Source organism: Trachurus trachurus (genome assembly GCF_905171665.1).
Source record: "Trachurus trachurus genome assembly, chromosome: 14".
NCBI classification, from domain to species: Eukaryota; Metazoa; Chordata; class Actinopteri; order Carangiformes; family Carangidae; genus Trachurus; species Trachurus trachurus.
Window position 1 is genome coordinate 1,867,553 of NC_139903.1, and position 24,132 is coordinate 1,891,684.

Below are 24,132 nucleotides of genomic sequence, written 5' to 3' on the forward strand. Positions count from 1 at the left end.
ATCTTAACATATTTTACTAAAAGTAAAAGCACTCATTCACAAAGAGGCTTCTGTTTGAATTTCCTTTGGGACCAATAAAGTATCTCTGAAGTCTAAGTCTATACTGAAAGGTAGCTGCTGGAAAATAAATCTATTGATAATACCTGTACACAATTGCATATTTACTGATACACAGCTGTTGCTTTATATCTCATGTATTTGTTATCAATAAAGTATCTAGTCTAATAACATGTGACAAGTTCTTGATAATTATATGAAACTGATCTAAATCTACAAAGTAGCCAAACTCAAATATGTAAATAAATCTGAAATGTATTGTACCTCAATACTGTACAGTAATGTAGTTAAGTCAATGACAACCCTGGACCTGCAGCCAGAGCCCCATGCAGCACCTCGGAGCTCTAATCTCCTCCTCCTCCTCCTCCTCCTCCTCCTCCTCCTCCCTCTTCCTCCTGCTCCTCAGGACAATCCTATTAATTCACCAACGTGTCCTAAACTAACCTAAACTCTCAGTTTCCCAGAATGCATCTGCACACGAGAGACAGAGAAAGAGAGACAGAGAGAGAGACAGAGAGAGAGGAAAAACTCTTTTGTCATGTTGGTAATTGTGAAAATGTGTTGAACTGTGTGTGACCATAGCTACAAGGCCCTAAACAAAGTGTGTGTGTGTGTGTGTGTGTGTGTGTGTGTGTGTGTGTGTGTGTGTGTGTGTGTGTGTGTGTGTGTGTGTGTGTGTGTGTGTGTGTGTGTGATCATGCTGCAGTGCACACGCATGCATGTGTGAGCAAGCTGTCTCCGACACCTGCTGCAGCCCTGGGGGGGGGGGGCGAGAGCTTCACACTCACATCAGAATGTGTGTGAGGTGAAAAGCCACACACACTTCGTCTTATTATAATAAGTTAACACTAATATTTCATTTACTGTGACATGTTACAGAAGGAAGACGAGTGACGAGTGCACTGTGATATTTCACCACTTTTTGTTTCCTTCTACTGATGCAACCGTTGTGTGATGTCATGTATTTGTATTATACTTTAGTTTTTATTTGCTTTATTCGTGGACAATGGGATTATAGATGGAAATCTGACATATTTACAACTATGTTATTAAATATGCAGAGTCCCATTAATAAAGAAATAAATTAAAGAGACTGAGAGGAGAGACGCAGCAGAGACTCAGAGACTCAGAGACTCAGAGTCAAGAGTTGGGTTTTCCCAGCTCAGGATTAACACACAGCACTTAACATGCCACAGTCGCCGCGTTGCATCACTTCACTTTGGATTCTTCACATGAAACTTCACAAACTAATGAGTCTAATGTGGTTGGAGGCAAAAACACAGTTTTACACCTCTGACTGAATCATGTTATTCACTGTCACTGTCACTGTCTACACTTCAGCAGGAAGAGAGTCTGCTCATTAGAGTCCACAGTGACTGTTCAATCAAAACCTTTTCATTCAGACTACAGTTTATTCTAGGAAAGAGAGGAGATACGAGCTAAGAGGGAAACTTCACTTATAAATACGACATTAAAAAGCATGTGAATCTCTGCTGCTGACAGAGGATCTTAAACAAAGCAAAAACATCACACAATTTAGAAATAGATTAAAACATAGTATGATAGAAAGCTATAAACAAGATTGATTAATTGGGTTTTGACTGCAACTGTAATACTGTTTAATTATTTATTTCTTTTATTTTTTGGCTTCATTTGTTAATTATCAGCTACTTACTTCTTTCCGTTACTCTGAAACCATGAAGAGCTCTAATGGTTTTACTGAAATAATGAATTAAAGGGTAGTAGGCATTTATAAGCTGGGTAGCTTCAGCCTGCACCTTTTCTATGTATGTATGAACTAGTTGAACTAATGATGGTTTGATGGAAGGTTGACTGACTGGGATTGATGCTCAACTGAAAACAATTTGTGTAAAAGATGGAATAAACTACTACTACTACTGAAACTGGCTGATATTTAATAGTGTGTCAGTAATTAGCTCTAATTCTGCTTCACTTCTGGACAATGAAACAGAACAACGGTCCATTTATTTAGGTCATGAAGCTGCAGCCATGTTGTTGAGACGGTAAAACAACCTTCATCATTATAGAGAAGAGGAAGAAGAAGGATCCACGGACCAATTAGAAGAAACTAGAGTCAAGTTATCCTCCGGAGAATAAAAATAAAACTGTACAACTGGAGGAAACTGAGTTACCTGGACTGTACTTTACATTTATAAAGTGATTTATTATTATTACAGCATGAAGCGAGTCTCAGTCTGAGCTCTTCCTCCTCCTCCTCCTCCTCCTCCTCCTCTCAGCCTCATTCTTCTCTCCCAGTGAGAGACTGAAAGCAGCCTGAAGGCACCATTATACGCATTATTAGCATCCAACCACACACACACACACACACACACACACACACACACACACACACACACACACACACACACACACACACACACACACAGTCTGGTTCTCTGTTCCTAGCCTGTTAGTGTGTTGTGTGTTAGTGTGTTACAGATAAGACAGTGAGTCCATATTCTCTCCTCAGAGTCTGTCACAGTCTTTTGTTAGTGCAGCCATTACTCCTTCTCTCTCTCTCTCTGCCCCCCCTCATCCCCCTCCTCCTCCTCCTCCTCCTCCTCTGTGTGTGTCAGGAAGCATCACAGCAGCCTGAGGGGGGGTAGAGAGGGGGTAGAGGGGTAGAGAGGGGGTGTATGAGGGGCGAGTGGCTGCTGCTGCTCAGCGGTTTGTCAGTTTGACTCAGTGACACAAACAGAAGAAACAGAGAGAAATAAAAAACGACTGTGTGGCTCTGAGGTTTAAAACCATGACAACAAACTGAAAGTGAAACTGCAGCTGGTACCAACACACACACACACACACACACACACACACACATTCAGAGGGTACAGTGTGCACGGCTTTGAGCCTCCAGCGAAGTGTGTGTGTGTGTGTGTGTGTGTGTGTGTGTGTGTGTGTGTGTGTGTGTGTGTGTGTGTGTGTGTGTGTGTGTGTGTGTGTGTGTGTGTGTGTGCGACAAAACCCTCCATCTTTAATATTGTTAGAGCTGATTCACTAAAGTCTCAACACTGCAAAATCTTTCCCAGAATATTTGTCATATTTCTTGTCAAAATGTCTCATTTCTAGTCAAAACTAAACTCTTTCCACTTAAAATAAGACTCATCACCTAAAAATGAACTTGTTTTTAGATCATTTTCACTTGTTTCAAACTAATTTTCACTTGAAATAAGTAGAAAAATCTGCCAGTGAAAGCAAGTTTTTTTGTGCTTCTAATAAGAAAGAAAAACTTGCTCCACTGTCAGATTTTTCTACTTATTTCAAGTGAAAATCTGCTTGAAAGAAGTAAAAAGTGTCTAAAAACAAGCTGCTTTTAATGTGATGAGTCTTATTTTAAGTATAATGAGATTTGTTTTGACTAGAAATAAGACAAATATTCTTGGTAAGAGTTTGAGTTTTTGCAGTGCATCGCCACAGTGTTTGGCTCAGGAGATGAAACCTACGTCTTGTCACCAAATGCAAATAAATGACAACAAATACAAGTGTTTCTAGATTTCTGAATGAATGAACGACATAAATAACCAACAACATACAACAAAACATGAATGTTTGTGTCGTTTACTTTCACTCAAATCTAAACAGACACATTCTGTCTTGTTGCTACACGGTGCACTTTGCCCAAGACGAATTTCCCCTTTTGGGGACAATAAAGTTTATCTAATCTAATCTAATCTAATTCCCACTGTCAAATATTCTCTCTCTCTATATATATCTGTATATTAAATATTCACTTATGCATGGTTGGTTGTGAATGTTGCTGAACACTGAGATGCTGTTGCAGAACCACAAACTGTGACCAATAAGTTATTTATAGATATGTTAATGTGCAAAAGCTGAATAATGCAACTAAAATGAACTAAAGCACACATTTTTAGTTAGTGCATGAAGGTAAAGCAACATTTCCTCGTCCTATTTATTAAAAAAAAAAACTACACTGCAAAAACTCAAATATCTTACCGAGAATATTTGTCTTATTTCTAGTCAACATTTCATTTCTAGTCAAAACAAATCTCATTCTACTTAAAACAAGATTCATCACATTAAAAAGTAGCTTGTTTTTAGACACTTTTTACTTCTTTCAAACATATTTTCACTTGAAATAAGTAGAAAAATCTGACAGTGGAGCAGGTTTTTCTTCCTTATGACAAGCACAAAAAATCTTGCTTTCACTGGCAGATTTTTCTACTTATTTCAAGTGAAAATTAGTTTGAAACAAGTGAAAATTATCTAAAAACAAGGTGTTGAGTCTTATTTTAAGGGGGAAAAGATTAGTTTTGACTAGAAATTAGACATTATGACAAGAAATAAGACAAATATTTTTGGAAAGATTTTGAGTTTTTGCAGAAAGTGCATACAGTAAAGACAGAGAGGCAGCAGCAGATCACAGAGAAACCACAGAGATTCATCTGAAGCAGAGTTTATAATAGAAGCAACCAGTGACATCATCACCCTTGTGAAACGCCCACACAAGAGGTTAAATAGTGAGTCTCCACACCAGATAGTTGGACCAGTCCCAGCCTGGTCAGATGCTACATGAACTGATGAAGCCTCTTGGATGAGAGGTGAAACGTCTTCCTAGACAAATAACTAAGTCCAGTTGCTTTCCATTTAACCTCCTTTGAAATAGAAGCAGAGTTTCAGGTTTCAGGCTGAGCAGCTGAAACAGAGGAAACGTTGGACTTTACTTGTCGCTGGTCGGGTTGAAACCGTCTAATCACTCGTCACTTCGCTGCAGAGGAGATGAAAGCTGCAGCGTGATGGTCTGTTGACACCGACACTAACCAGCTCTACGTTGCCGTGGTTACTTTCTACATCGTTTGCTTTTGTCACCGTCTGATCGTCGTGGGACTTTCTCTCCTCGTTCTCATTCTGTTTCTTTCTGTGTTTCTCACTGAATAATAATAATATAACAGAATAAAGCAGCAGCATCTTGACAACATTTAAACGATCATTATCTCTGTTTCCATTCATTCTCATTTCTGCTGTTTACTCACTGACTCCACTTATTTACATGATCTCCTTCGTCCTTCGTCCTCTTCCTCCTCCTCCTCTTCACAGAGACGAAGCCACAACTCAACAATTCACTTTAACAAAGTATTTATTTATGTCGGCGTTGTGCAAGGCTTCGAGTTTAGAGCTGAACAAACTGGATGGTGGATTTCATTTAACTCTCAGTGTGAGACATCAGCATCTCTGACTTCAACATCTTGAAGAATGAATGACGACTTCAAAGTCTAGAAGACATTTTAAAAACATCATTATCATCCATTGTTGCAGCGTTTGTGGTTTCTTTCTTTTTGAAGCTCTGACTCTTTAAATAAGAGATGAAGCGCCGTCATGTGACATGAACATAACTCTACACAACAACAACAACACCGCCTGCAGAGGAGAAATCAATAATCAAAGTGATAGATGGAGTCCTAGTCCTTCACCTCAGAGCAGCTGAGCTGAAACAGGAAGTCACCGTGTTGTGAGCTGAATGACACAAGAGAACTACAGTACTACAAACATGTCATTTCTGAGCCAGTACACTGCAAAAACTCAAAATCTTACCAAGAATATTTGTCTTATTTCTAGTCAAAATGTCATTTCTAGTCAAAACAAATCTCATTCTACTTAAAATAAGACTCATCGCATTAAAAGCAGCTTGTTTTTAGACACTTTTTACTTCTTTCAAGCAGATTTTCACTTGAAATAAGTAGAAAAATCTGATAGTAGAGCAAGTTTTTCTTCCTTATTACAAGCACAATAAACTTGCTTTCACTGGCAGATTTTTCTACTTATTTCAAGTGAAAATTTGAAAAAAGTAAAAAAATATCTAAAAACAAGTTCATTTTTAGGTTATGAGTCTTATTTTAAGTGGAAAGAGATTAGTTTTGACTAGAAATGAGACATTTTGACAAGAAATAAGACAAATATTCTTGGAAAGACTTTGAGTTTTTGCTGTGTATTGAATATTGCTGAATAAATATCTATGATTATGTTGAGAATAATCTTTCATAAATTAGATTTAAGTCCCTGAGCTTCAGCTAAAACACACAGACTGTTGAGGGTTTACAGTCCACAACAATAATAAACTATGGTCTGTTTGTCTTCGTCTAGAGAAAAGAAAAGACTCGACTGCTGCATCGTTTTCTGCTTAATGGGACAAAGAGACAGAGAGAGACTCAGTCCAACACAGAGCAGAGTCAACTCCTCTGACCTCAGATCAGCTCATTAGTCCTTAATTGGCCCATTGCCATAACCCCTATAGTCATAGCAGTAGGTTCGTTCGGTGCAAGCTGTTTTTAGAACGGTGGAGCAGAGCTGTGAGCTGCTCAGAGCTACGCTACGGAGGCTCATTATGGGATTTCTTGGTTTCAAACTCATCATACTCATCAAATCCACAATCCAACAACTCCACAACGCTCTGGTGGACAAGTTGTGAGCTGCACATTCACCACGCTATGAGATAATAACACAACGTTACCACACAGAGTTGTTTTAGAGGGAAATACAGAGACTGTTGGTGAAAAACTGTCCCTGAAGGCAACGCGCATCAGTGGTTTTGCATGAATTTACCTCTAAAAAAATAATAATAATAGTAAAAGTATTCATAGTAGAATTAAAATATAAACTCATACATGTCTTCATACATCACACTCTCTCTCACCACCTCAACAGTTCACAGAATCCCTGAACTCCTGCTGGTTCCTGAACGTCTCATCTGTAAAAATCCTCCTGCGCCACCACAACATAAAGACCCTATACACTTACAGGCACTTACATTAACCCCCCCCCCCCTCCCTGGTGTTGTAGCATTAATGTGATCTCCAGCCAGAGCCAGAACCATGCCCCCCCCCCACCCCGACTTAACCCCCCCGTGCCACCTACCCCCCCCTCAACCCCCCAACCCCCCGAGACAACGACACCAGACGCATGAAAACGGATAATAAAGCAACACAACCACCAGCAGACCAGACTAAGCCTGAGTGTTGGCTGGATTTACATTAGGAGACCCCCCCCCCCCCCCCCCTGCCCCCCTCCTCCTCTACCCCCTCTACCCCCTTTACCCCCTTTACCCACTCTATACCCCCCCCCCCCCCACCACTCACTCTGCAGCCCCTCCCCCACCTGAATCTGTGTATAATATACTGTTACATGAAATGTGTGAGGTTCAGATAAAGAGCAGCAGACGACAACGTAACCGGGGATTAGAGATTCTTAGTGGGGGGGGGGGGGGGGGGGGGGGTGATGGGGGGTTATTTTAGGAGCAGGCGGGATAGAGCGGATGGAAGCTGAACACACACACACACACTGTTAAAAACACACACACACACACACACCCTCTCTCTCCGTGCCAGTGGACTGTGGTTTGTTTGGGTTGGAGCTCTGGAGACGACCCCCCCCCCCCCCCCCCCCCCTCACACACACACACACACACACACACACCCCTCCTCCTCCTCCTGCACGTGCGGCAGCGTCACTGGCACTCCAACGCACCGTCCAACACAGGGTGAATTTTAACAAAGTGTTTCTGTGTGACAGTGAACGCATCGTGCACCGCCTCCTCCTCCACCAAAACTCTAAATCTTTCCAAGAATATTTGTCTTATTTCTTGTCAAAATGTCTCATTTCTACTCAAAACTAATCTCTTTCCACTTTAAATAAGACTCATCACCTAAAAATTAACTTGTTTTTAGATCATTTTCACTTGTTTCAAACTAATTTTCACTAGAAATAAGTAGAAAAATCTGCCAGTGAAAGTAAGTTTTTTGTGTTTGTAATAAGAAAGAAAAACTTGCTCCACTATCAGATTTTTCTACTTATTTCAAGTGAAAATCTGCTTGAAAAAAGTAAAAAGTGTCTAAAAACAAGCTGCTTTTTAATGTGATGAGTCTTATTTTAAGTAGAATGAGATTTGTTTTGACTAGACAGACCTACAAACTCTGGAGTAGTGAAAAAGGTGACAACATACAAAACTAAAACTCTCTTCATTCACTTCTACTACCCTGGTTGACATAACCACCAGTTTGCAAGTGTGCTAGAAATATTCTGGGTAAGATTTGGAGTGTTTGCAGTGTGGCTGCATCTATAAAGCTGTTCATGTGTTAAACTGCTGTTGTGTTACATATATATATATATGCTGTATATTGGAATATAGTTTGAATCCCTGCAGCAGCTGGAGAAGAAGTGGAGGTGGTGGAAGTTGAACAGTAGCTGGTTTCCTTCCTCCTGGACCACAACAATAAAACACTTCTGTAGAAACATGAACAAGTTAAACAAGTTAAAAAAACAACAAAAAAAACAGGAAGTTGTTGTTGAAGTTGTTCAGAAACGATTCAGTTCAGTCAAAAACCTTCTGACTGATCTGGTGTCGTAACTTCTTCTTATCATCTCATCATGTTAATGATCAATTATCAACATCACACAGACTCGGTGACATCAGCATCACTCACATCCGACCAACAACAACTGGACATGAACTCTAGTTTCCTGTTCTCTGATGTTCCACTTTATCTGCTGCAGGTTCGCTCACATTCACCTTATTATTATTCTGCTGCTTCATAACAATTGGAACCAAAACAACTGAATAAAAGAGGCTAAAAACATTTTTACTTCCCAGTTCGTACCTGTGTTCAACGCTGTGAGTTCCACTGATGTGGATGCAACAACAGAGATGCAGGTTCATTTAAAGATAATTTCCCTGCAGCTAAATGATTAACAGAATACAACGAACTCTAAAGATGAACACTCTAGGGATGCACATGATTAACTGTTTAAATTCTGCAGAGTTCCTCTTTCAGTTCTCCCACTTTCAACTGCACTGAGCTCTAATGTTCATTTCTACCATGATGAGTTCTAGTTGGACTAATTTCATCTCAGCCTTGAAACCTGAAACCTGACGACGACACATGAAGCTTTGCATCTCAGTGGACGACGGACGTGCAGCAGAACACTGCAAAAACTCAACATCTTTCCAAGAATATTTGTCTAATTTCTAGTCAAAACTAATCCCTTTCCACTTAAAATAAGACTCATCACCTAAAAATTAACTTGTTTTTAGATCATTTTCACTTGTTTCAAACACATTTTCACTTGAAATAAGTAGAAAAATCAAAACGTTTTTTGTGCTTGTAATAAGGAAGAAAAACTTGCTCCACTATCAGATTTTTCTACCTATTTCAAGTGAAAATCTGCTTGAAAGAAGTCAAAAGTGTCTCAAAACAAGCTGCTTTTAATGTGATGAGTCTTATTTTAAGTATAATGAGATTAGTTTAGACTAGAAATGACATTTTGACTAGAAATAAGACAAATATTCTTGGTAAGATATTAGATTTGTTGCAGTGGACAGAGCTGCTGTCTCTGCAGGACACGTAGGACTGTAGTGTCTCAGGTCACTGCTCCGTCTTCAATAATTCAGAGCCTCCGTTGGCGTCTTTCTTTTTAAAACCCGTCTCACATTCACCTCTAACTCCGTGTCGCTGCTGCAGGAATATAAAAAACTGAAGCATTAACTTTCTACTCAGCGTCTCAGAACACTATTATGGTCTGTTCTGTTCCACCACCACCAGCCGCCTGCTGCTGCTGCTGCTGCTGCTGCAGACCGATGTCCAGTGTGATGACTTCACCAGCACAGAGGGGGGGTTAGCTCATGTCTCGTTGTTATAAATATAACACACACAACACAAGCCCTGGCAGCAGCAGCAGCAGCAGGATGAGGCCGGGCCAGGCCTGCAGTCACACACACAGGCTGAAACAATGGAGGAGCGATGTGATGTGATGTGATGGAAAGCGTTGCACTGCAAAAACTCAAAATCTTACCAAGAATATTTGTCTTATTTCTAGTCAAAATGTCATTTCTAGTCAAAATAAATCTCATTCTACTTAAAATAAGACTCATCACATTAAAAAGTAGCTTGTTTTTAGACACTTTTTACTTCTTTCAAGCAGATTTTCTCTTGAAATAAGTAGAAAAATCACAAAAAAGCACAAAAAAAGCACAAAAAACTTGCTTTCACTGGCAGATTTTTCTGCTTATTTCAAGTGAAAATACGTTTGAAACAAATCAAAATTATCTAAAAAAGTTCATTTTTAGGTGATGTGTTTTATTCTAAGATAAAAGAGATTAGTTTTGACTAGAAATGAGACATTTTGACAAGAAATAAGACAAATATTCTTGGAAAGATTTTGAGTTTTTGCAGTGTGGAGCCTCCTGCATTTCATTTATACGCTGCACTCCTTCACTCCTTCACTCGCCACGCTGCTGTAAAGGTTTTCTCTGCAAGCACTTATCGCTTTTTATTAACACGGAACAGAGTTAGTTCAGATGAAGGGGGAGAGAGGAGGAAAGGAGGAGAGGAGGAGGCATTTCCATGTCAGACTGACAAAAGGAAACGAAGGGGGACAGGAGGATGGAACGAGAAGAAGGTGAAGGAAGATGAGATTAATGTGTTTATAATAAAATATGCACAACCACAGAGAAGAGGAAGAGGAAGTGGAGGAGAAGAAAGAAGAGGAAGAGGAAGGTCAGGTCTCTGAAAGCTCCTGTTGAAAGTTCCCTAAAGCTGTGATAAAGATCTTCTTCAAGGTCGACGCAACATTTTACAGCTTCATCATGATGATGATGATTATTATCTTCGTCTTAACCAGCATGCATCACTTCCATAAAAACACTCTGAGCCTGAACTATGTGGAATGAAGATGTTTTATATATTTTTATGTGGATGTTTATGTAGTCTTAATATACGCTAGATATTTACAGTTGTGCTCAGAAGTCGACATATCCTGGCAGAATTTGTGAAATACCGGCTACATTTCAGAAAATATAACTGATAAAGCAACAAAACGTCTTTTTATTGAGAGTCAGTGGCTGGGCAAAGCCGTTTGTTATTATCACACAACTGTGTTTGATCTTCTTGAATCCTAATGAGACGTGCAAACACCAAAATGGCTCCTGATATAAAGTAAAATCCCCTCTGAGTTTGACCCTGAACGCAGCATGAAGAGGAAACGTCGACGTTAGATTTCACTGCTGACTCAGGATCAGTTTCTGTCCAACACACTGGAGCTGCAAATCAAGTCAGAGACGACAAAGAGACACTGTTCTGCTGCTCACAACAACAACAACAACCTGCTTTAAAGGGATAGTTCAACATTTTGTCAAACTGGCCCATTGCCATAATCCCTATAGTCATAGCAGTAGGTTTGTTACCTTTAATTGTCGGTGCAAGCTGTTTTATTTCTTGGTTTCCCTCATCAAACTCATCAAATACACAATCCAACAACTCCACAACGCTCTGGTGGACAAGTTGTGAGCTGCACATTCACCACGCTATGAGATAATAACACAACGTTACCACACAGAGTTGTTTTAGAGAGACTGCTTGATGGAAAACTGTCCCTGAAGGCAACGTGCATCAGCGGTTTTACATGTATTTCCCTCTAAAACAACTCTGTGTGGTAACGTTGTGTTATTATCTCATAGCGTGGTGAATGTGCAGCTCACAACTTGTCCACCAGAGCGTTGTGGAGTTGTTGGATTGTGTATTTGATGAGTCTGATGAGGGAAACCAAAGAAATCCCATAATGAGCCTCCGTAGCGTAGCTCTGAGCAGCTCACGGCTCTGCTCCACCGTTCTAAAAATAGCTTGCACCGACAATTAAAGGTAACGAACCTACTGCTATGACTATAGGGATTATGGCAATGGGCCAATTTGCCAAAATGTTGAACTATCCCTTTAACCTCACACACACACAACCTCCAGAACCAGAGGGAGGACTCAACACTGTAACTGGCTCCTCTCTCCTCTGACTCACTGCAGCAGCTTTGATGTGAAAGGAAAACAGCTATTTTATCAACAGCATGTGTCAGCATGTGTGTGTGTGTGTGTGTGTGTGTGTGTGTGTGTGTGTGTGTGTGTGTGTGTGTGTGTGTGTGTGTGTGTGTGTGTGTGTGTGTGTGTGTGTGTGTGTTCCTGCCTGATCTAAGCCACACCTGTCGGGATAATCCAGCTTCTCCTTTAAGTGCTTTGGTAACATTTCAAGAGTGAAAACCTTCAACCTGAATCCGACACCTGCTGCTGCAAGTCCAGACACACTAGACACACCTTCACACACACACACACACACCTTCACTAACACACACACACACACACACACATACACACACACACACACACACACACACACCCTGACAACTCAACCCTGTGGCTCCATGAATCAGTGTTTCATTCCCATGATGCTCCGGTCTGCAGCTTCCTGTTCGGATACCTGAGCATCACATGACATCATCACTCAGGGAGGTTTTACACCTCAGAGCGTCAGAAAAATAAATGAATAAATACAAAACTCTGCAAACAAAGTCGTTTTTTTTAATCTTGTGACACTTAACGACATCCATCTGACAACCAGTAAGAAAGAAAAACCTCTGACAGGTCGGTTACACACTGCAAAAAAAGAAAAGTTGGATGAACTCAAAATTTCAAGTTGGCAATTAAACTAAAAGGTTGAAGTTTTGCTTTTGAGTTTGAGTTTGCTCAACTCTGAATTCTGATTTTAGTCAACTGTAAGTTGTACAAACTTATAATTTTACCTTTTAATCCTCCTTACTTCTGCTAACTCTCCTGTTTGGTTAAGTTATAGCAGAATAATTGAAGAGAAATTTAAAATTGCACACTTGTTCCAACTTCCATCAAATTTCTTAACAATACTGCTTGAGTTTGTGCAATAATTCTTATAGTGCTCTTAATATGGTGAATTTATGAGGTGTATGTATGTTATGTCATGGTATATGTGCAATATGTAGGCTATTATGTTATGTATTTGCTGGGTTGGTATGGCCGAGGTTGTTTGTTGTCATTGTGGCCGTCAAGGCATTTACGGCAGCTACAGAGTCCAAGACAAATTTCCCTGAGCGGGACAATAAAGTTTATCGTATCGTATCATACACTGCAATAGTTTATAATGTAACTCAACTTCATCATTTAGAACCAATAACTTCTAATCAAATGTATAAATAATTACAGATGCAAACATCAAATCTCTTCTCACAGGAACAAGAAAATACAAACTAATGAGACTCAACTGTCCCAGTCCCAGTAGTCAACTATACTGAGTCATCTATCCAAGACCTGCACACACACACACAGAGACAAGCATACACTCATATGCACACGCACACACCTGCACATAGCATGCAGGAAACCTTTTGACCTTCACCCCCCGGGGGCCGACAGACAGCAGCTAATTAAAAACCCTGTGAACAGCAGAGTTCCTTCACATTCAGACCTGCAGCCTCACATTCCTGTTTCTCCTGTTGCCATGGAAACACACAAACAAACCTGAATCCATCCCACTGACGGGGAGGTACAGTGTAGTTACAGTTACAGTTACTCTGTCCTCCCATCTGCTATTAAAACTCTTCTAATCAACCCATCACCTGCAGCTGTTTGCACCGATCAGGTATCTGTGTGTTCAGTTTAAAGGGATAGTTCACCCAAAATTGAAATTTCTCATCTCATGATCTCCTCCCCCTCATGTGGACTTAGGGCTGGGAGAAGTTTCAAGCCCCGAAATGCAAAATTGCCCCGAAAGAAATTAAATAAGTCTATATTTCAAGCTTGTTTGTAGCGGAAGATTCTCGAAACTCCTCTTCCCGGTTCGCCATATTTGGACGAACCAGGAAGAGGAGCTTCCGCTACAAACAAGCTTGAAAAATAGACTCATTAAATTTTTTTTGGGACAATTTCGCATTTCGGGGCTTCAATACAAGACGGACATTACATACGAGCAGCATGGAGGTATTTGGATGTTTTTTGGTGTCTTTTTGTTACGAAGACAGTTGGTATCCATTTGCAACTGTTATATGGACATGCACTGCTACGCCGAGACCCCCTGTAACTCAGAGAAGCCACGGAGGACTCTGAAACTTCTCCCAGCCCTTAGTCCACATGAGGGGGAGGAGATAATGAGTGAAATTTCAATTTGGGGTGAACTATCCCTTTAACAGCATTCCTCAGAGTTCACCCTCTTCCTCCTCCTCCTCCTCTTCTCTTCTTCCTGCTGGTTTCTGATTGGAGGAGGAGGAAGCCGAGGCTCCGTTCAAGAACATTCTTGGATGGAGTTGGTTTTGGGTTTTGGTTGGATAACAGGTGAGAGGAACCGGATCAGAGCGGCTGCAGAGCGAAGCAGCTCAGCGTCACGTTACAGCCGACCTCAGGTTACACTCGGCTTCTATTACCGCTTCCATTCTCTGCTCTTTCTTTTAGTTTTTAATGCACAGAAAGAAAGATGATTAAACACTAATAATAAACATCTTGAAACAATAAGATGAACACAGCTGGTATCAAGTTGCAGATCTGCATGTTTGAATGTGATTTTGTGACATGACAAAAAGTGCAACTCACACAACTTTTAAAAAATTAAATTATGTGGTTTTAGGGATTTTTGACTCGAGTATTAATTTATTGCAGCAGCTTGAAGCTCCGTTGGACTGTGGATGTGTTTCTGAAGAAGTGGCTCACTTCTGTAGAAACTTCATGTTTCCTGTTTGAGATGAATTCATTCCGTCTCACAGCGTCGTCTAATAATATATATACAGATATATGTATATATATATTTATATAACCACCTATACTGTAAGCCTGCACTGACATGCCAGAGCTGCAACCACACGTGCTGCTCTCACTTCTGCAGAGAAGTGAGTCTGAGTGTGAGTGAGTGGACGTGATGAAGCTGAGGATTGAAAGGTGTCGATCCAACTTCCTCCTTTTTCAGTTTCATCTGCAGCTAAATGAGAATTTATTTATTTTCTGTAGAAGTAGTGGTTCCTCTTTCACTTCCTTCCAGCATCTCTCTATCTGTACCTGTGAATCTCTACACCGTCACCGTCCTCCATCTCTCTGTATTTACTATAAACCCACTCATCTTCTTGTCTCTGTGTATCTGATTTCACAGGATAGAAATAGAAACCTGCAGACCGGAGGGAACAGGATGCATCATCTCTACAGACAGACATGATGCATCCTCACAGTGAGGCAGCAGCAAGTCACACACACACACACACACACACACTAGTGTAAGTGACACCAGAGTGTGTGTGGACGGGCTGAGCAACAGAAGTTCACACACACCATAGACTAGACTGTATGACACACACACACACAGAAAGGTGAAATCCGGCGATCTGATTGGTTGTTAACCGTGGTATAATGAGCATATACCACGGCTACTATTCTAAAGCCTTATCACAGCGTAGGATATCACTCCGCCTCAGGCAACGTATGACTGGTATGAATGGAAGTTGTTGTCATGTATCCATGACAACGGACTGTTGCAGTCCGTAGTAAAAGACAGTCGATGTTTTTACGATGTTAAAAAATGTAGTAAAGTAGTGTAATTGACATGTTGAAGGTGAACTTTCACCTCCAGAGGGTTAACAATGGTAGAGGGGACTGAGCAGTGACAGAGCTACTTGGAGCTAACGTCTGGACAGCTGGGAACAGTTTTTTATTGGATAATATGTATTTCTGGTTGAATAAAACTACATGACATTGATTGTGTATCCCTCTTTCATATTGTCATTATTGGTAACCGTTTCACTCACTCTAAGGGCCTCCGCTTCGCGTCGGGCCGAACAACGCCCCTTAGCCGTGGTAGAATGAGCATATACCACGGACTGGAGTGATATAGGCCTATTGCTTAAAAAAAATAATATATATATAGTATATACACACATACACACACATGTACATCACTACATCAGTAACATGTTGTATGATGTAGAACTCTTCCTCGCTGCATTAAAACACACACACACACACATATTTCTGTTGTGTGTCTTTGTCCCTGTGTGACGTCTGCAGAGGAATGTCCTCACACAGGGACACACTCCCCCCCCCTCCCTCCCTCTATAGGCAGCTATAGAGAAATAAGGCCACGTCCTGGCTTTTAAACACAATTGTAAAAGACAACGGCGACCCCCACCCCCACATCTCAGTGAGTCACACACACACTGACAACAACACACACACACTCTTCTCTCCTCTGCCCCTCGGCGACTCCTCTCCTTTAAAAGAGGCTGGTTCCCTCCATCAGCTATCATTGACAATTAGTTATGGTCTGTGTGTGTGTGTGTGTGTGTGTGTGTGTGTGTGTGTGTGTGTGTGTGTGTGTGTGTGTGTGTGTGTGTGTGGGTGTGTGACCCTCATCTATCAGCACAGTTGACAGTTGAACCACTGAATGACGGCCATTATCTTTCTGACTACACACCAACAGAACGGAGGGAGGGAGGGGAGGAGAGAGAGGAGAGAGAGAAAGAAAGAAAGAAAGAAAGAAAGAAAGAAAGAAAGAAAGAAAGAAAGAAAGAAAGAAAGAAGAAGAAAGAAAGAAAGAAAGAAAGAAGAAGAAAGAAAGAAAGAAAGAAAGAAAGAAAGAAAGAAAGAAAGAAAGAAAGAAAGAAAGAAAGAAAGAAAGAAAGAAAGAAACTGCTGTGGCAGTTAAAGGGATAGTTTAGTCAAACATTTAGTCAAATTGGCCCATCGCCATAATCCCTATAGTCATAGCAGTAGGTTCGTTACCTTTAATTGTCGGTGCAAGCTGTTTTTAGAACGGCGGAGCAGAGCGGCGAGCTGCTCAGAGCTACGCTACGGAGGCTCATTATGGGATTTCTTGGTTTCCCTCATCAAACTCATCAAATACACAATCCAACAACTCCACGACGCTCTGGTGGACAAGTTGTGAGCTGCACATTCACCACGCTATGAGATAATAACACAACGTTACCACACAGAGTTGTTGTAGAGGGAAATTCATGCAAAACAGCTGATGTGTGTTGCCTTCAGGGACAGTTTTTCATCAAGCAGTCTCTGTATTTGCAGATGGGCCAATTTGCCAAAATGTTGAACTATCCCTTTAAAGGTTCAGTTTGCTTTGCAGTCAGACAGAAACGAGGTCGTTATGGAGACGGTGCTAATGGAGGGGGCTGTTTTTAACCAGGACCAGGCCTCACACACACACACACACACACACACACACAGGCCTGAACAACCTGTGTGTGTGTGTGTGTGTGTGTGTGTGTGTGTGTGTGTGTGTGTGTGTGTGTGTGTGTGTGTGTGTGTGTGTGTGTGTGTGTTTCAGGGTCAAGGCCTCTCACATCTGAACTCAACTTCTCCTCCAACGTCTGACTCAATCTGCTCCGACCAATCAGAACGTTTCAGTCCAAACCGAACCAGAGACTTCTTCCTCTTCCTCCTCCTCCTCCTCCTCCTCCTCCTCCTCCTCCTCCTCCTCTTCCTCCTCCTCCTCCTCTAACTATCAATAAACTGGGTCTATTTCAGTCAGCTCAGCCTCTTCCGGTGCCTAATGGTCGCAGCTCGCCACACGACCACAGCTTCCGCGCTTCAACTCCCGTTCTTCTAACCCGGCTGCTGCTGCTGCACATCAAACCCTCTCTCTCTCTATCTCTCTCCCTCTCCCTCTCCCTCTCTTTCTCTCTCCGTCCGCTGTCAAATAAAGTCAAAACAAACATAGTAAACAGTAGGGCTGGGACGATATGCTTTTCTCCCGATTTGATTCTTCTACGATTTTTTGGATGGTGATTCGATTGAAAGTGCGATTCTACGATATTGCCAATTCTCTCGATTTTTTGTCTTTAGCATTTTTAACATTTATCTGCACACAAATACTGTAGGAGCCTATAAATGAACATACTCCATTATAAAGTGAACTTTATACCCTTATAACCCTTTTCAAAACCTGTACTCTCTGTATGTAAAAAAGGCGAACAAATGCACATTGCACAATATTTCAAAAAATTTAAAAAGAAAAAGAAAAAAAAAATCCCCCCCCCCGATTTTTTGAAAAAAAAATCGATTTAAAAATCGTGAAAAAACATGTCGCGATATTTATGTGAATCGATTTTTTCTCCCACCCCTAGTAAACAGAGCAAACAGCTTCAGGTTCTCTCCTCCTCTGTTTTATTTCACGTCTTCTCACGGTGGTTTCTGGTTTCAGAATGAAGAGCTCATCATCAATCAACTGACGACTGAATTTAACTAAAGTAATTACATGATTTAACTGTAACACATTGTTTTCTTGGGTCACACAACTTAAACTTCTCTCTCCTCCTTTGTCTGCTCTCTACTTTCTATCTTTCTGTTTTTCTCTCTGTTTCTGTTTCTGTGTCTTCTCTTCTCTCCATGTGTCTTTGTCTCCGTCGTTCTGGTTCATGCTCCATCTGGCAGCATCACCACACAAACACACACACACACCCCTATAGTAGTAAACCACACACTGGTGGTCACTTGGTCTGACATAGACATGTTAAATAATATATACTGTAATATAATATAAGGATGCACCGAATATATTTGGTTATTAATAACTAAGTGCTCCACTCAGATGCTCTGTTGAATTAACACCTGCAGAAACCTTTAACAAGACAAAGAGGATTCACACATGCACTTATTCTCATGCTTCAAAATGTTTCATTCAGACCTCACTGAACAACCACAGCTTCAAACTATCACATACATGTGTATTATTAGATTATAGCACTGTTTTATTAATGCAATCACAGCTGAGAGAGTGCAAAACATCTGCTCTTCTCTTTCCTTTTTTTTTTTTTGTTACTTTGGGCTAACTTTGAAAAAGGTTTTTGAAGCTAAATGTGACGTTTTTAAGACTTTTTCACAACTTTTGAGTCAAAAAACTTTAACAAATGCAAATATTCATGAAATATATTCACAAACAGAAACATCTACAGGAGGATTTCAGGTCCCAGATCCTGATAATAATCTGCACACCTCCCAACATTCAACACCATGCTCAAAACACACCTCTTTAAATGAGCTTTTTCTGTGTGTTATACTGTTTTATTGCTGTTTTTTAACTGAATTTCCGCCCTGACTCTGCTTTATTTTATGATTTTTAAAGTGTAAAGTGTCTTTGAGCTTCTGTAAAAGCGCTTACAAATAACATTTATTATTATTATCATCAACAGGCCTGAGCGTCACGTTGCTTTATGACTTCATGTCTTCAACACACAGTGATGTATAGCGATGATTATATATATACTATATATGAGGGGTCACACTGGACCAACTGACATGAACTGTCGGTGTGATGTGATGTGATGTGATGTGATGTGATGTGATGTGTCGGTGTCGTGGAGACGGTTTCCGTGGCAGCAGCAGACGAGGCTCAGGCTGTAATTAGTGTTAGTTTGGCTGATTGAGCCGTGTCGTCGTGTTGGAGGTGAAGCTCGGAGCTCAGAGCTTCTACAACGTCTCTACAACGTCTCTACAACATCTAATGACAAGCTGCTGCTGCCACGGGAACGACATCTGGCTGACACACACACACACACACACACACACACACACACACACACACACACACACACACACACATCTGTGCATACATGTGAGTCTGTGTGTGCAAAAGCATCTGTCACCTCAGTGTGTGTCCTTCTCACATCGACACGTCCAATGCAACTTTGTGGTTTTCAAAGCCTAAACTGAAACACTCGGTGTGTCTGTGTCTGTGTGTGTGTGTGTGTGTGTGTGTGTGTGTGTGTGTGTGTGTGTGTGTGTGTCTACATGTTTAATTACTACATAAACCCGTCTGACACCCACGAACAAGATGGAGGAGCTGTGAAAAGCTGAGCAACAAAAACTAATGATTTTCTGTCACTAATTACAAATGAAGCATGTTGGAGATCTCTGATTAAAGTTTCACTCATAATATTTCATGTTGTTAGATCTGTATAACAAGCAGAGGTCACGTGAACGTTACAGATGTAATAAACTCGTTTTGCTCTTATTGATCTGTTTTCTTGATTTGATTTGATTCTTTTATTCAAAGAGGACAGAAAACTTTATGCACGATCATGATGAAGATGATGATATGTTGGTTCTACTGTCTGTCCAAAATATTAAATAAAAGAATGAATATATAACATGCAGGACGTTGTGCACTCCCTCAGTGTTTCCTCCTCCATCAGCATCACTGCATCAACTGGCTTCATTCTAACAACATCACCATGTGTTTTAGTTTCTAACCTTTGAACCATGGAGCCACATACACACACATTCAGGCGCATCCCTTGGCTGCACACACAGAGAGGACCGCCCCTTTATGCCGTTCTCTCTCCTCATTGGATAAAGGTTGTAGGATATAAGGAAAGTTTGGATCAACTGGCTTCATTCTAGCATCACGATGTGTTTTAGTTTCTAACCATTGAGCCACTTTGACCTCCAGTCACCAGTAGAATCACTGCATAATAGCCGATTAAAAACAAGATTGTATTGTATTGTATTTGTATTGTCCAAATAAAAACTGTGTTTTTCCTGCACTTTGAAGGGCTGGAAAAAATTATATTATAGCGAACAATGGAACTGTGTATTTCTTTTCAGGTAAAACCTCTTTTAGGCCGTGAAAATAGGCCGTTTCTTTGGGTCTGTTCACAACACTGTATGTTGTATATCTCTGGGCAGGGCTATTATGGGCTGGCGTTGCTAACGGGAGGAGTGCAGAGAGTCTTCTACTGCAGTTAAAGTACTTAGGGGCTATTTGTAGATCATACAACCCCACAAAAAATGATACTATCCCTTTAAATAAAGTTATTACAACAACATCCCAACATCTCCTCAGACCTGCTGTGGCTGCCTCAGTGTGTGTGTGTGTGTGTGTGTGTGTGTGTGTGTGTGTGTGTGTGTCAGCAGAGGGCCGACGACACTGAGCCGCTCGGACAGAAAAAAAAAAAAAAAAAAAAAGATCACACAGGAAAATTTGCTGATTTGCTCTTTGTGAGGCCGCCGCACCCTGTTACAGTGGCACAATACAATACAAGCAAATGACTCTGTGTGTGTCAGTGTGTGTGTGTGTGTGTGTGTGTGTGTGTGTGTGTGTGTGTGTGTCAGTGTGTCAGTGTGTGTGTGTGTGTCAGTGTGTGTGTGTGTGTGTCGGTGAAGCGAGCGCTCGTGCTGTTTGATTTCTGGATCTCACCAACAGACAAAAGCAGACTTGTCTCTGACAGCGAGACGTCAGCTGACTGAGACAGAGGACTGACCAAACACAACACACACACACACACACACACACACACACACACACACACACACACACACACACACACACACACACACACACACACACACACACTTCACAGCTGCCGGTGCTGTTTCTGCAGAGCTGTGTGTCACTGATTCACGATCTGTTCATTTTAAAACCAAAACTTTAAAAGGGATAGTTCAACATTTTGGCAAATTGGCCCATTGCCATAATAATCCCTATAGTCATAGCAGTAGGTTTGTTACCTTTAATTGTCGGTGCAAGCTGTTTTTAGAACGGCGGAGCAGAGCCGTGAGCTGCTCAGAGCTACGCTATGGAGTGTTTGTTGCTGTGGGGCAGTTAAAGGGATAGTTCAACATTCAACAGTTGTTTTAGAGGGAAATACAGAGACTGTTGATGAAAAACTGTCCCTGAAGGCAACACACATCAGTGGTTTTGCATGAATTTCCCTCTAAAACAACTCTGTGTGGTAACGTTGTGTTATTATCTCATAGCGTGGTGAATGTGCAGCTCACAACTTGTCCACCAGAGCGTTGTGGAGTTGTTGGATTGTGTATTTGATGATGAGTTTGATGAGGGAAACCAAGAAATCCCATAATGAGCCTCCGTAGCGTAGCTCTGAGCAGCTCACGGCTCTGCTCCGCCGTTCTAAAAACAGCTTGCATCGACAATTAAAGGTAACGAACCTACTGCTATGACTATAGGGATTATGGCAATGGGCCAATTTGCCAAAATGTTGAACTATTCCTTTAAAAATCCACCTCTGAACCCTGAACAACTTTAATCACACATTTCATTTCTGTGTAAGTTCAGTTCCTGGTCAACTTGGATATTATATTTTACACTCCTGTACTTTTCTGTCACGTGACGGTCGGTCTGTCCATGACGGGGCAATGTGTCTGTTTTATTCTACTGTCTTTTATTTATCATATTTATTCACTTTACCTTTTATTCTCTAGGTTTTAACATCGTTGTCCTCTGTCTTATTCTCCTTAATGATCAGCTGAGCTCGCCTCATGTCAAACAGCGAGCTGATAATAATATCAACATGAGCTCATCTCTCTGGGTAAATAATCTGACAACGGTGACGTCGTCGTGTTGTAATGTTCCTGAGAAAAGAGTCTGAAGTGTTTCTGCTGCGTCACCGTGTCCTCATCCTGCAAACAGCCCACCATGACATCATCATCATCATCATCATCATCATCATCATCATCATCATCATCATCATCATCATCATCATCATCATCATCCAAACGCTGTCGGCCATCGTGTTGTTAGACCAACAAATGGTTTGTTAATGATGAATCTGAAGTAAACTAGTAAAGTTCCTTTGTGCCAATCGCAATCAGCCTTATTAATAAATGACTGTCTCCCATGGTTACTGTTGCCTGGAGCTTTAATGTTGGACTGTATGACTGAATGTGCTGCTGTTTGTGTAACCTATTTTGTGTGTTTTTCTGGCTGCACGTCACATTGCCCCCCAGGGAGATAATACAGTCTACTACTACTACTACACTGCAAAAACTCAAAATCTAACCAAGAATATTTGTCTTATTTCTTGTCAAAATGTCTCATTTCTAGTCAAAACTAATCTCTTTTCACTTAAAATAAGACTCATCACCTAAAAATGAACTTGTTTTTAGATAATTTTCACTTGTTTCAAACTAATTTTCACTTGAAATAAGTAGAAAAATCTGCCAATGAAAGCAGGTTTTTTGTGTTTGTAATAAGAAAGAAAAAGTTGCTCCACTATCAGATTTTTCGACTTATTTCAAGTGAAAATCTGCTTGAAAGAAGTAAAAAGTGTCTAAAAACAAGCTGCTTTTTAATGTGATGAGTCTTATTTTAAGTAGAATGAGATTAGTTTTGACTAGAAATAAAACAAATATTCTTGGAAAGATTTTGAGTTTTTGCAGTGTACTACGACCACTAACCCTGACACAGTCTGTGTGACTGAGTAAAACCTCTCAGCTCACATCAACTCTGTTAATCAATCAACTTTTCAAAACGTCTTTACCTTCACTTATAATCTACATTCTCACCGTACTAGACACAGTAATAATCTATAACTCTATATTAACCCTTTACTCGCACATCACACCATCAGTTTAATCCTGGATGTCCCATATATGAGAGGTCCTACTACCTCCTTCTCTAAGATCCATTATCTTCTTATTCACTCTTTAAAAAGCAGCTAAAAATACATCTGTACTTTTCTCTCCATATCCCACATCCTTACTCTGTCTTTTTATGATCTCAGTCTATGAATTTTTAGTCACTTTGTTCTCTATCTCCTCATTTTGCTCATATAACGTTGATTATCTACTGTATGCACTTTATCTCCTTTTTTTCTCTCTGTTTATTTGTTAGCCATAGAAATTAGTTTTGTTGTAATTAGTGACAGGTGTAGAACGTATGTACGAGCCAATCGGCTTCGTTCCCTTGCACCATGGAATATAAATGTGTGCTAAATAAATGAACAAACCTGAACCTAATCTCAGCACAGAACTACAGTCTCACTACTATTCATTCATTCATAAAACCAATCATCTCTGACAACACAGCAGCCGGTCACACACCTGCTACACAACATATACACACACCCAGGCTGAGCTGATGGGATGGATGTGTTGCCGACAGCCTCAGGTGACACAACACAACACAAAACACTCCTATAGTCAACGCACATAGACACATTTTGCACACAAACTTCTGCATCTGAGCCTCCGGTCAGACTCAGCTGTGACTCAAAACCACATGAACCAAAACATTATGAAGCTGCTGCATGTTAGTCAATCACTAACACACACACACACACACACACACACACACACACACAGACTTACATTTGAGGGCCTGGATCAGAGCCTTCCCGTCCTTGATGAGCTCCTTGATGAACTTGTTGGTCTTGTCCAGCTCCATCTCGTGGGACTTGAGTCTCTCTCTGAACTGAGGACTGTCCAGGTAGCAGTCGCTGAACTCCAGGGCAGGTAGACCCAT

At 40.8% G+C, this 24,132-nt stretch overlaps 1 protein-coding gene across 1 annotated transcript in view; it reads right to left on the minus strand.

The window, feature by feature from the left end:
* Positions 1-24,132, minus strand: part of LOC310996905 (rho GTPase-activating protein 26-like) — a gene marked incomplete at its 5' end in the record, with an annotated part of 146,299 nt that extends 122,167 nt beyond the window's left edge. Inside the window, one exon of the mRNA XM_083986428.1 lies at positions 23,979-24,132. Within this exon, the coding sequence (XP_083842554.1) occupies positions 23,979-24,132 (154 nt within the window). The remainder of the gene's footprint in view (positions 1-23,978) is intronic.